Source organism: Trifolium pratense, linkage group LG4, assembly GCF_020283565.1.
Source record: "Trifolium pratense cultivar HEN17-A07 linkage group LG4, ARS_RC_1.1, whole genome shotgun sequence".
Classification (NCBI taxonomy): domain Eukaryota; kingdom Viridiplantae; phylum Streptophyta; class Magnoliopsida; order Fabales; family Fabaceae; genus Trifolium; species Trifolium pratense.
Genome location: NC_060062.1, coordinates 20,596,795 through 20,611,931, shown reverse-complemented (window position 1 = coordinate 20,611,931; position 15,137 = coordinate 20,596,795). Strand labels below are relative to the sequence as shown.

Here is a 15,137-nt window from a genome sequence, read left to right as displayed (position 1 = left end):
ATGAAGTAGTTGTGGCATCTTTAATTAAATAAAATTATACTACTTGTCTTTAAAAATAATACTTCTTTAAGAAAATTGCGAAGACTAAGAAAATGGATTGTAGTATCAAATTTGCTGAGAATTAAATATTGTGTTACAATCTATCCTAGATAATGGGTTAATATATTTTTAGAGTTTTTATTAAATATTGTAGGAAAATATGCACTATAATTAGGGGTTTGTTTGGGGAAAAAAATTAATTATCTTGGAAATTTTAAAAATGACAAAGAAAAATCTTAAGAAGATCATATATTTAGGGACGGGTCTGGATCTTCTCCCGTGAGAATTTCACTGGAGGGATTCCAGTGTTAATCTACACCATATAATTTATTTTATTGTTCTGACTAGTCTGTCAAAAAAGATAATCAATGGTCCAAATTTAACAGGAGATAATTTTGACCGGAGAGATCCTTTTCCATTTAGGGACACGTGTAGTATTTTAAAAGTTTAAAATCATGTTTGTGATATTATTAGTAATTTATTATATTGAACATAGTGATTTTACTTAGGTACAAGAGGTGGGAACATGTCACGCCGGCCTACTAGGCCTTAAGGCCTAGCCTACGCTGGCTCGGGCCAGACCAACCTATTTCTTTAAATAGAGTAGGCCAAAACTTTTTTATAAGTCTATTTAGCTAAGCAGGCTAGGCCGCAGACCATTAAAAAAGTTTTTTAGCCTACTAGGCTGACCTATTTAAGTTAATATGAATAATATTTTTACTATTATTATTATTATTTATATATTACAAATTGTATTTTGATTAAATTATAAATTTATTAACTTTTTCGGTAGTTTAAGTTTATTAATCGACATTAGTTTTTCACATATATAAATGTATTATTATTGTTAACTAGAATTGAAATATAATGACGTATATAATCAAAGTCTCTAAAATATCATGTTACATTATCAAAAGGACATTGTTTTATTAATTCATAAGTATATTTAAAAATAAATTTAATTATTTATTTAAATATGTTCATGTGAAATAGGCTTTTAAACAAACTAAACAGGCCACATTAGGCTTTCAAAAGATCAGGCTCAGGCCTAAAATATAAGCCTATGATAGGCCACAGGCCAGGCTCAGACCTTCAAATTTTTGACAGATCAGGCTCAGGCTTGACAAAGCCTAGCTCGGCCTAGCCTATTCCCACCTCTAGGTACAACCGAAGCACTATTAACCCTATTCTTTGACCGATGATTATACTCTGATTCAGCTGAAGCACTATTAACCCTAGTCTTGGACTGAGGATTATACTCTGATTGAAGTTAATGGATTAAAAATTATAAAAATAAAGTTTAAAAATAAAGTAAGATTATATTTTAATTCAACTAAAGCACTGTTAACCCTATACTTAAGCACTATTAACCCTAGTCATTGACCGAGAATTACACTCTAATTCAATTGAAGCACTATTAACTATAGTCTTTGACTGAGGGTTATACTCCAATTAAAGTTAATGACTTGAAAACTAAATAAATAAAGTATAATTTAAAAATATAATGTATATTTTGACTTAACATTATACTCCGATTCAACTGAAGCACTATAATTAACCCTATAGACTTTGACTGAAGATTATACTTCAGTTCAACTTAAACACTAGTTATCGTGATCTTTGACTGAGGGTTATACTTCAGTACAACTGAAGCATTATTAACTCTAGTCTCTGACTAGGGAGTATATTATGGTTCAACGGAATAACCATTAATCATTGTCTTTGATTGAGGGTAAAATCAGATTTATGACCATTAAACTTTAAAAATATATTTTGGACTATTAAATTATTTTTTGACCGACCGATACTTATAATCCGACTGAAGTTAATGAATTAAAAGTTTTGGAAGTAAAGTAAAATTTAATAAAATTACATTTTTTACTATTAAACTTTAAAAATTTATTTTGGACTATTAAATTATATTTTGACTTAAATTTATAATATGAATCAACTGAAATATCGTTAACCCTAAATTTTTCAATATTAAACTTTTATTTATATTTATATATTAAGACTTCGATCAAAAAGTTTATATTTTTATATCATAAGACACAAAACAAGTTGGCGCCTAAACTTTTGCATTAGTCCGCCTAATCACTTTGGCACCCAAAGTTCCAAACTTTTTAGTTTTTTTTTTGTCTAAAAAATAATTAGTGTACACTATTTACGTAATCTACTTTGACTATAAGTTTTTATTAATATATAAAACCAAATGTTAGTAAATAAGATATTGTTCAATTTATCTCGACGAATATTTTCAAAATATAAAATTTTGAATTTTTTTTATAATAGATGATTAAAATTATTAAAGTGATCAAAATTATGCATTGACATGTAAAAAGGAACAGACCGAGTACTATTTTCTTATTCATATTTCCACTACTTAATTACTTTATCCGTACCACAATATAAGTAAGTCACTTTGTCACTTTTATATATATTAAGAAATGTAATTAATGTTGCATAAAAAATAAAAATTATGAGCTGATTTACAAAATCATCTTTTAATTACAGAATAAGTAATAATTAATGATATCATTTCTTTTATCCAAAAAATTTAATGATGCACTTCATCCTACGAAAAACTTTTCATTTTCCAAAGTAGTACTTTCTCCTTGGTCATTTAAAATTGTTTCACATAATTTAAGAAACAGTACTTTGGCAAACATGTTTAAGCGCCTAACATTGCCGCCACTATCTTCCAACCTTTCGGTTTCCATCTATCAAAATTTTAGTATATTATTATTATTATTTAATTCAAAATTTCTATGATAAATTCTTATGCACCCAATTTATTTTGTTAGGCATCAGTATCCTCTGAGCAAAATTCATTTGAAAAATAAACTTTTAAATATAAATTAATATGAAAATATAACATGACATTTAAAATATAACATTTAGTGGTGATTTTCGATTTTAATTGTCCAGATTTCATTTTTTAAATAAATAAATTCAAATTATTGTAAAAAAAATAAAAATAAAAAATTCAAATTAATTGGTTAATGAATTCACATATCCCCAAATACTAATGTCCACTAACTTTGTGGGTTCGTAACGTTTTTACACATCCCAAAGGTTATTGTCAACTATGAAGAAACCAAATGTCTCCTTCCTTCTTTTCAGTTTTACTAAACTCAAAGGTCTCATTTCTCATTCAATCAAATTAATTACTCCATTGGTCCTAAAATATAAGACCTATTTGACTACTACACGTATGACAATGCACATTTTTTATTGATAATATTTTAATTCTCTATTTGTAAAAATTATAAACACTTGATATTTTGAAAATATTTATCGAAACAAATCAAACAAGATCTTATATGCTAATATTTACATCTATATATTATTAAAAAAATATGGTCAAAGCAAGATAAATGAATAGTACATTTTGTCAAAATAGTTCTTATAAAATGGGACGGAGGGAGTATATTTTATTTTAATTTTTTAATTTTTATAATTTTTATAATTTTTAAGTCATTAACTTCAACCCGAGTATAACTCTCACTCAAAGTCTAGGATTAATAGTGCTCCAGTTGCTCTTCAAAAAAATATAGTACTTCAGTTGAATTGGAGTATAGTCTTAAGTCAAATTGTATTTTATTTTAAAAATTTTCTTTATTTATATAATTTTCAAGTCATTAATTTCAATCGGAGTATAACCCTCGATCAAAGACTAGGGTTAATGGTGCTTAAGTGGAACCGGCTTATAATTATCAGCAAAAGACTATGGTTAATAATGCTTCAGTTGAACCGAAATATAATCTTCATTTAAATTATAGTTTATTTCTAAATTTCAATCTTTTTTAAATATAAATTTTAAGTAATTAACTTTAATCAAAGTGTAACCCCCATTCAAAGACCAGCGTTAATAGTACTTCAGTTAAATCGAAGAATAATCTTCGGTCAAATAATAGGGTTAATAGTGCTTTAGTTGAATTGGAATATAGTGACCAATCAAAGATTATGGGTAATAGTGTTTCCGTTAAACCGAAGTATACCCCTCGGTTCAATACAAATTAACGGTATTCAATAAAAACCCATAAACCGTTAATTTTGATGAGTCTCAATAATATATCAAATGATTTTTAAAAAAATACAAAATTTTTATAGATGATTTATATGATATAAACTTTCAATCCAACGATAGATTTTGTAAAATTCGTATTCGTTATAATATAAATAGCTACTTGTACATCATGCACAACTTGATGGACTTGTTAATGTTAGACAAAGCCTTGTCTTAATATATACTTCATCCGGTCATTATTATAAATAAAAACCACTTTTTATTTCATTGATAAAGTAATGTACCTGATCTATATTATTGACTAGATACATTACTTTCTGAATGAATTTAAAAAGTGATTTTTTACTTAAAATAGTGACTGAATGGAGTAAAGGATAAATGATTTTTTTTTTTTATTATCTACTTTTTACCACTTTAATTCACTTGTTAATTCATTCACTTTAATAATTAAAAGAATTTAACATATAACATAGAATTTAACATAATTTCAATTCTCAATCGTTTGTCAGTCAAATTGGGTGATTTTGAACAGTTAGATTGATAAAATTCAAAATCTGTTGTAAATATCGGTAGTTTTAGTCAAAATTCACGACCCTTTCATAGAAACTAGGTTTCCGTTGACACTCGTATTACAATTTGTCTATGCATTAGGAGTCCGATCGTAAAATTCTGATTCTCAATCGTTTGTCAGTACAATTAGGTGATATTGAACGATCGGATTGATAAAATTTGAAATCTGCAATCAATCTCGATAGTTTTAGTCAAACTTCACGGCTCTTGCATAGAAACTAGGTTTCCGTCGACACTCATATTACAATCTATCTATGCATTCGGAGTCCGGTCGTAAAAATTCCAATTCTCAATCGTTTTTCAGTCTAATTATGTGATATTGAACGGTCGAATTGATAAAATTTGAAATTCGCAGTTAATATCGGTAGTTTTAGTCAAATTCACGGCCCTTTCACATAAACTAAATTTCTATCGAAAATCTTATTACAATATGTCTATGCATTCGGAGTCCGATCGTAAAAATTTTATTTCTCAATAGTTTGTCAGTCCAATTAGGTGATTTTGAACGGTCAGATTAATAAAATTCAAAATATGCAGTAAATTTGGGTAGTTTTAGTCAAACTCGACGACTCTTTCATAGAAACTAGGTTTCCGTTGACACTCGTATTACAATCTGTCTATGCATTGGGAGTTCGATCGTAAAAATTCCGAATCTCAATAATTAGTCAATACAAATTATGTGATATTGAACGGTCGGATTGATAAAATTTGAAATGCGCTGTTAATGTCGGTAGTTTTGGTCAAACTTCACGGTCCTTTCATTGAAACTAGGTTTCTGTCGACACTCTTATTACAATCTATTTATGCATTCAGATTGATAAAATAATTTGTCAGTCCAATTAGGTAACATTAAACGGTCGGATTGATAAAATTCAAAATTTGCAGTATATGTCAGTAGATTTTATTCAAACTTCACGGTCTTTTCATAGAAAATAGGTTTTCGATGACTTTCTAATTAATTAAATTTATATAAATAATATTGACATTTAATTCAGAATAATTAAATTGCATAAACAATAAGCAATTAATTTTAATGCATACATTACATGATTAAAATTGAAAAATATTATATATTAATTCTAACTGCACATAGAAATAGAAATATATATATATATATATATATATATATATATATATATATATATATATATATATATATATATATATATATATACAGAGAGTGGATATGCTTATCAAATACTACTCATAGCCAAGTGGTTTACTCATTATCCTAATTTCTGCATGTTGTGTGTTCGAACCTTGTATATGCCAAAATCCTGAGTTTTTGTTTTAATTTTCATATGTGGCTGTTTTTAAAAAAATTAATTCACAAAACGTGTGTAATGGGAATTGATCCCACAACCTTGGGACTAACAGTTAAGCACAAGAACCATTGTGGCACACAAACAAGTCATGTTGGTTCCTGCATTACTTGATATTTATAAAAGCAGCGTTTATTAAAATATATTAAATTAATCTTCATCTTCAACCTTCAGCCGGGTCACTTCAACCCGGTTTCAGACCCGCGAATCCAGCATAAAACCCGACGGTTTCAAGCCATTTAAACGTAAAAAAATAACAATTAATTATCAGAAACATCACAGATCTATTATCAGACGATGATTTCATACCAAAATCTATTATTTTTCATACTATTTAAATGATTTCATACGAAAATATATTATCGGAAATCACAGATCTATTACCATTTAAATGATTTCATACCAAAACATCACGGATCTATTATCGGACAATTAATTACCCATTTAAAGTTTCATCCTTTTGTGATGATGAACTCAGATCTATTATTTTTGTAAAAAAAAATTATGTTCTTTTTTTTTGTTTTTGGTAAATCCATAATTTGTTTTGTTGTTGATGATGTTGAAGATAAAGAGGAGGATGAAGAAATGTTTTATTTTTACTTTTATTTGTGAACCCAGATTCGCTGGATTATAATGGAAGAAGAAGAGATGTTATTTTTTTTAATAGGAATGAAAGAAGAAGAAATTTGTTTCTTTGTTTATTATAACAATTATAATTATAAAATTATAAGTTAAAAGACAATATAAATTTGGGATAATTTTGTAAGTTTAAATTTTTTAGACCATCTCCAATGGTGAGTACTTATTTTTTAAGTACTAGTACCTAATAGGTACCACCATTGAAGCAAAACATAAATGAGTACTTATTAGGTACTAGTTCTACAATAAGAAGTAGTACTTATATAATTTTTGTGGGACCCATTTATAATTATGTAAAGTTATTGGAGAAATTTGTTATTTGTGGGACCAATTTAGAACTTTTTAAGATGTGTTGGGTTGGAGGGATTGAGTACCTATTAGGTACTATTAATAAAAAATTATAAATAAGTGATGTGTACATGTGGGGCCCAGTTAAGTACTCAAAGATGAGTTGCTCCATTGTGAATGCTCTTAGGGACTTAATTGTAAGGAGATGTATGGTAAGCCTTCTATACCATATAATCTTATGTGGCAGTTGACCAATTCAACTGTTTGATTAATTGGCCACAGTGGCAACTTCTTTCAAGAAGTGAGTTTTTTGACTTCTTCCTAGAATTTTCCTTGTTCCTTTTCAATTATACATCTAGTACTACTACCTAGAAGAAGAGACACACTGTATGGGGAAATTAAACAAATGACACATCGACACGCGTTGGTCTACATTTCTAGAAAAGAAGAGTAGAGTCATAACTGCACAGGCCGCGTTCAACGCACAAAAGCAAGAGAAACAAAGTAACACCAAAATAATCAACTTATAATGTAATGTAACACCAAAATACTAAACAAATTCCATTCTCATACGTATTTCAATTTTTTCTTTTACACAAAAAAAAAAAAAACTGATAATAATAAATTAATAATAATAACATGTACAAAATAGCGCGGTTTTTTTTATTAGAAAAGCAAATAAAAGCGAAATTGAGATCTAGAAAAAACAAATGTAGAGTTTCAATCATCTGAATCATCACCACCGAAGATAGAAACCTTGTTATACAAAAGTACAAGAATGAGAATAAGGAAGAGAGCAACGCCGAAGGGTGAACCACTAACACGGTGGATTGAATCAGGTTCTCCGGTGGAGAAAATAGCTGAGATGAAAGATCCACGTTCAGATGACAGAAACTGAATCGTGAGTAGAAGGATGATTGGTAAAAGAAGAAGACCAAATGGACTTAGTAGCTCAGATATAGCTTCAGTCACGGCTTCTCCTTGATCTCCGAGAAGGAAAGGAACGATTACTACTATAGCTACCACCACTGCTAGAAGAATACCGTGTGGTGGTGCTCCTCCTCCACCACCACCAGCAGCACCTTGTTGTGGAAACATGTTTTTATTGTTTAGGTTAGTAGTAGAAGCAATAACAACAGCAAGAGTTGAATTTTGTGTATTGTGTGTGTTTGTGTGTTGTTGTCTATTTTGGAGTATTGTGGTCTTTAAATTAAAATAAGGGAGTGCTTTGCTTTGGGGTTGTTGATGACGCGTACATATACAATAAATAAAGTACATTTTTTCAATTTGTGCGGGGAAATGTGAGTAAATTAGCATAGCATTAGCATGTCATCATGTGCATAGGGAAAAAGGAAAGGAAGGTGGGGAAACAATAAATAAAAGTAGGAAAAAATGGAAGGGCTTGTGTTACTTTGCTTGTGTCATTGTGGTTGTGGGGACCTCACTTAAGTGACTTTGTTCTCTATGGAGTTTTTAAAATGTTGGGCTTCGGTATAAAAAACATATGTCGGGCTTGGGCCTAAAGTGTCAAGGATTGTGATAGCTTCTCTTCCGGTCTCATGTTTCTTTTATACCTTCAAAAAATTTATTGTCTTTGAAAAAAATTCAGAAGGCAGAAATCGAAGTTTTTTCGAAATTTTCTTAGTGCAAATTCAGAAAAAACTCGGATTTCAAGGCAAAATAAATTTGGTAAATAGAAACATAAATTTTTATTGAAGGGCAGAAAAAGAAATCCGGGGAGGGGGAGGGGGGGGAAGAAACATGGAGCCCCCGAAGAGTAGCTTTCAGGATTTGTGGAGTAGAATTACAGAATGTGGGTTTCTTCCTCCCGCACCACAACTCTAACGCCTAAGAATTTCTTTTGGCAAACTTTTTCGCACTTTCTGCTAAATTTCTTTTGGAAAACTCATTTTATTTTTTGTACTTTCTATTTCACAATATATTGGTTGGGATTATTATGTTTTTGTATGGTTAAGAATTAGTACTGCATTGGTGACCGATGGACTTACTTTTATATAATGTAATTGTTTTAGACAAGATTTTTGAGCTTGACCAAGTTCAATGTCAAATCCTTCGGCCTAATGTCACATTCATTAAGGCTTATATATACAATCATTCACCACCTCCTAATGTAAGTCTTACTGTAACCTTTATCTCCACCTCAAGCTTATACTAACTTGGGTGTCAGAGCGTTTTCTGCAGATACCCCCCGTTTTCCATCGTTGGGTCGTCCCCAATGCTCGAATTATCGACCTCTAACTCAGAGCATTTCTTTCGTTGGTCCACAAAGTGAGTTCTCTACCCTCTTTTTTATCTCTTCAAATAAACGTGAGTTCTATTACTAATAGTAATGTTATTGTACGGGATTCATTATCTTTAGTTGTATGATTGTGGTATATTTTGTGCCCCTTTTAATTAATAAATTCTTCTTTGGCCTTAAAAAAAAGGGTTAAAATATGTTTTCGGTCCCTACTTTTATATTGAGTTTTGGTTTTCGTCCCTATACTTTAAAAATCACTCTTTTTAGTCCTAAATTAATTTTCAGTTTTGATTTTAGTCCCAAATATTAAGTCAACTAACAGATGACTTACGAAAGTCCACGTGGCGTCAACACGTTGGATTCCATTGACATATGGCATCATATGTGGACTGCCACGTCATTTTTTAATATTTTTAAACAAATTAAAAAAAAAATTAAAAAATTAATAATTTTTTTGCCAATAATAAAAATCGTTTCTTTTATTTAAAATAAAAAATGGAATTATTTAATCAATATTGTTACTATTATTTTTGTTTGTCTTTGATGAACATGTATGATCAAGTTAATGGAGTTTATAATTTTATTATGTTTAATGTGAGTTTTGTTTTGCTTCACCAACGTGGATTTAAGCAATAACATGTACACAATATTCCAAAATAAGATCTTTGTACGAGTGAGAAAAAGCGATGGATAATAGAAAGGGGTTAGGGTTCTTTTGTTTTAATCTTTTTTTATTAAATTTATTTTTTTTTAGAAAAAAAATAAGCAATTAATGTTCGTTTTAAATCTTTAATTTTTTTTGAAAAAACTAATGTACAGTCCACACAAGATGCCACGTGTCAACAAAATCCAACGCGGCAACGCCACGTAGATTTTCGTTAGTCAACTGTAAGTTGACTTAACATTTGAGACTACAATCAAAACTGAAAATTAATTAAGGACTAAAAAAGGTGATTTTAAAGTATAGGGACGAAAATCAAAACTCAATATAAACAGAGGCGGCCTACACACATGTGCGGCATTTGCGATGGCATCGGGCCTCAAAATTTTGAGGTCCTATAATATTAGTTATATATTATTTATACCTACAAAATATCAGATGTATATTAATTGATTAATTTTTAGGCCCTAAAGTAATAGCTATATATTGTTAATGTTCATAAAATATCATATGAGTATCAAAAGATTAGTTATCTATACTCGTAAATATAGTTCTAGTCCATTTTAATTTTTGCATAAAATTTAATCTTAGATTATGATGTTCCTTTTTGACGTTATATACAAAGATAATTGTTTTGTATTCTTTGTCCCATTTGATTTAATATTGATAATTTATATTTTTACAAGAATAAGAGTGTTTTTTTTTTGTATTATATACAAAAAAGGTGTTTGTCCAAACAAAAGATGGCAGAGTTCAGCAGGACAAAACAAATGAAATTATCAATGTGGAAAAGAAGTTATCAATGTTGAAGCATCCCAACAAAAAACCAATGAACAGGAGCTGTTACTTGAGAAAGACAAGGAGCAGGAGTTTAGAGAACAAGACAAGGAGCTGGAGAATGAGTTAAATGCCGATATAGGCCATGAAACTAGTAATGAGAAAACTGCTTCAAGTAAGGCAAATGCTAGCTCAGCAGGATCCTTTATTGATGCTACTCAAAAACAACCAGCTAGTGGTGTTGGTTTACCTGAAACTCCAACCTCCCAGTTAGCCGGCACATCCGAAAGAGTGAAAAGAGACATGCATTTTCTTAGAGAGTCTTGGGACAACATGACAGAAGAAGCAAAAAAAGAAGATTGTGTAGTTGAGGAAACAGAAAAACAACAAACTCAAATTGATGATGGATTCCAAATAATTCTATCCAAAAATCAAAAGAAAGCTCAAAAGAAGGTGAATCAATCAAGTAAAGAATCTTATGCAACCAGGTCAAAGGTTAATCAAAAACCTTTCAAATGAAGTGCATCTATTGGAATACAAGGGGTTTGGCTAACTCCCCAACAAGATTAGCTTTGAAGAGGTTAATTTCACAACACAAACCTGACATCATCTTATTAGCAGAACCATGGATGAATGTTGTAGACTTGCCTAGAAAATGGTTAGCTAATTTACAATTTAAGCTTTTTGCTATGAATAGTAGACGTAATTTACTTCCTAACTTATGGTGCATATGTAAATTAAGTATGGATCCTGTTTTAATTGCTTCTGATGATCAACAAGTATCTTTCACAGTTATTGAGAATAACACAACTCTAGCTTTTTCTGCAATTTATGCCAGCACTAATTATTTATCTAGAAGAAATCTTTGGAACACGTTGAATACTCTGCAAACACAGCATTCAATTCCATGGTGTTTTATAGGGGATTTTAATGTGATTTTGGGAGCTCATGAGCACAGAGGAAGCTTTAGTCCAGCTAGATTACCCATGGAAGATTTTCAGCATTGGACTGATTCATTTAATTTAGTTCACTTGCCTACCAGGGGGGCTGAGTTTACCTGGGCCAATGGTAGACGTGGTAGTAGATACACTGAAAAAAGGCTTGATAGAGCCATATGCAATCAATCTTGGTTAGATATTTGTTGTTCTTTATCTATTTCAACCCTTACCAAACACAAATCCGACCATTATCCTCTCTTGTTGGATGTTCAATTATCTAATATATCTTTTACTTCTCAGTTTAAGTTTTTGAGGATGTGGACTCTTCATGATGATTGCAAAAACATTGTTCAAGATAGTTGGAACACTAATGTACTAGGCTGTCCTATGTTTGTTCTGAGTAAGAAGTTAAAAATGCTCAAAGACAGGTTGAAAGTATGGAATAAGGAATGTTTTGGTAATGTTCATGATTACGTGAAAGTGTCTGAGCAACATCTTCAGCAAGTTCAAGATCAAATCCAAAATAATGGTCACTCAGATGCACTTCTAGAGGAAGAGAAAGAAGCTCATAGATTGTATGAAGATGCTCTTACTAGACAAGAAGTCTTCTGGCAAGAAAAAGCAAGGTTGAATTGGCATTTGGAGGGAGATAGAAATACCAAGTATTTTTATAGAATGGCCAAAATTAAAACATCTTCAAAATTAATCACCTCTCTGCAAGTTGGAGAGAATGTCCTCACTGATCAATCTCAAATTGCTGAACATATTGTTAACTATTATAAATCTCTTTTTTGTACTAACACTGTTTTGCAAGAACAATTACTTGCACAGGAGGTCATTCTAAATTTGATAACTGATGACATTAATGCTGTTCTCACATTGCTTCCCTCTCATCAAGAAGTTAAAGCTGCAGCCTTTGCTCTTAATAAAGATAATGCTCCTGGACCTGATGGTTTTGGGCCTTTTTTCTTCCAACATTTTTGGGATATTGTCAAGACTGATGTTACAAATGCAGTTCTAGATTTCTTCATCACTAGTTGGATTTTGCCAGGTTTCAACTCAAACATCATTGCTCTTTTGCCCAAAACTCCAGAGGCAACTTCTATTGACCAATATAGGCCAATTGCAATGGCTAATTTCAAATTCAAGATCATATCAAAGATAATTGCTGATAGACTTGCTTCAATCATGCCTTCTATTATTTCAGAAGAACAAAGGGGTTTCATACATGACAGAAACATCAAAGATTGTTTGTGCATTGCTTCTGAAGCTGCTAATCTCTTGCACAACAAGTCTTGTGGTGGAAATTTGGCTTTAAAAATTGATATTTCTAAAGCATTTGACACTTTAGAATGGTCTTTCATTCTGAAAGTGTTAAAGTGTTTTGGATTTAATAATGTCTTCTGCAACTGGATTCATGTGATTCTGCAATCTGCTTTCTTATCGGTTTCAGTTAATGGAAGATCTCATGATTACTTCAATTGTACTAGAGGAGTCAGCAAGGGAGACCCTCTCTCTCCACTTCTCTTTTGTTTGGCAGAGGATGTGTTAAGTAGAAGTATCTCCAAGCTGGTAGCTGATGGAAAGCTTGATCTTATCAAGACAACTAGGAATGTCAATGTTCCGTCTCATACTTTCTATGCAGATGATTTGATGATTTTTTGCAAAGGTAAAATATCTGGTCTTACTTTTCTTAAAAATTTATTTGACAGATATGCTTCAGAATCTGGTTAGATAATCAACACATGTAAGTCCACTATTATTTCTGGGTCTATCACTCAAGGCAGGTTAGCTATTATTGTTCAGCTGCTTAACTTCAAAATTGGTACTCTTCCCTTCTATTATCTTGGAGTTCCAATTTTCAAAGGGAAGCCAAAAGTTTGTCATTTACAACTAATTGCAGACAAGATTAAAATGAAGCTATCAGCTTGGAAGGCCTCTCTTCTATCTATGGCTGGAAGGGTGCAATTGGTTAGGTCAGTGATACAAAGCATGATGATGTATAGTATATCCCTCTATTCTTGGCCTGTTTCTTTGATCAAAGAAGTGGAGAGATGTATCCGGAATTTTTTGTGGAGTGGAGATATTGAAATGAAAAAACTTGTAACTGTTTCATGGAAGAAAGTTTGCAGGCCTCTTTCTCAAGGGGGTTTGAATTTAAGATCTCTCTCAAGCTTGAATAAAGCAACAAATTTGAAACTCTGTTGGAACCTTATCAATTCTCAAAATTCATGGGCAAATCTACTAAAAGATAGAGTCATCAGGAAAAGGAATATTATCCATCATCATATCTCTTCTTCCATCTGGAGTAGTATAAAAGAAGAGTTTTCAGTAATCACAGATAATACAATTTGGCTTCTTGGCAATGGTGAAGAAATCAATTTTTGGAATGATAACTGGTGTGGTACAATTCTTGCTGAGCAATTTAATGTTCCAGTTCACATCAGACAGTCTCTTACCTCCACTGTTAGTGATTACATCCTCAATGGCCAATGGATTTTCCCCCCTCAGATGCATCAACATTTCAGCAATCTTGTCTGCATTGTTCAGCAAGAGACTATTCCTTCGGAGACTTCTCAAGATAAGCTTATATGGAAACATTCAGATACAGGTGACTTACAACTACAAGAAGCTTATAATTTTAAGCTGCAGCAGCTTCAAGACCTTGATTGGGCCAAAGCTATTTGGAACTCGGATATTCCACCATCTAAATCCCTTTTAGTTTGGAGGCTCATGCACAACAAAATTCCAACAGATGAGAATTTAAAGGTAAGAGGTTGTTTTTATCCCCTCTATGTGCAATTTGTGCAGTTGTCATGAAGAATCCACTTTCCATATCTTTTTTGAATGTGATTATGCAATCAAAATTTGGTCATGGTTTGGTAGTTGTCTTAATTTAGTGCCGCAATTCACTTCTATGGACGATATGTGGAAAATTTGTGATTTGAATTGATCTCCACAATGTAAGATTGCAGTCACTGCTGCACTGATCAAATTACTCAATATTTTATGGTTTGTTAGAAACCAGGCCAGGTTTAACAACAAATTTATTAGTTGGCGTTCTGCTATCTCAATGTTAATTGCTAGTACTTCTTTGTCTGACAACAATACTAGCAAAGTATCTTCCAATTCCGTTAGAGACTTTACTATACTTAAGCATTTTAAAGTCACAATTCATCATCCTAGAATACCCGTGATCAAAGAAATTTTATGGAACCCCCCTCTGCCTACATGGATCAAATGCAATATTGATGGAGCTTCCAAAGGTAATCCTGGTCTTTCCTCTTGTGGTGGCATATTCAGAACCAATGCCGAACCTTTAGGAATTTCTACTTCCTATCAAGCTGAATTATGTGGTGCTATTAGACCTATAGAAATTGCCCATCAGTTCAATTGGCATAATCTGTGGCTAGAGTCAGACTCTGCATCAGTGGTCTCGGCTGTTAGTAATGTTGCTGATACTATACCTTGGTCATTAAAAAATAGATGGGACAATGCAATGGTTCTCTTCAGGCAAATGAACTGTATTGTCACTCATATATTCCGAGAAGGAAACCAAGTTGCTGATACACTTGCTAATCAAGGTCTTACTTTACATTCTATTACTTACTGA

At 31.4% G+C, this 15,137-nt stretch overlaps 2 protein-coding genes across 2 annotated transcripts; one reads left to right on the top strand and one right to left on the bottom strand.

The window, feature by feature from the left end:
* Window positions 1–7,528: 7,528 nt before the first annotated feature.
* LOC123882105 lies at window positions 7,529–8,163 on the bottom strand. Its single transcript, XM_045930903.1, has one exon. It carries the CDS (start codon window positions 7,984–7,986, stop codon window positions 7,609–7,611), a length of 378 nt encoding a protein of 125 aa, XP_045786859.1. The 5' UTR covers window positions 7,987–8,163; the 3' UTR covers window positions 7,529–7,608.
* Window positions 8,164–11,101: 2,938 nt separating this feature from the next.
* Window positions 11,102–15,137, top strand: LOC123922256. The gene is made up of 3 exons (XM_045974990.1): window positions 11,102–13,138; window positions 13,259–14,293; window positions 14,493–15,137. The coding sequence occupies exons 1-3, from the start codon at window positions 11,102–11,104 to the stop codon at window positions 15,135–15,137; spliced, it is 3,717 nt and encodes a 1,238-aa protein (XP_045830946.1).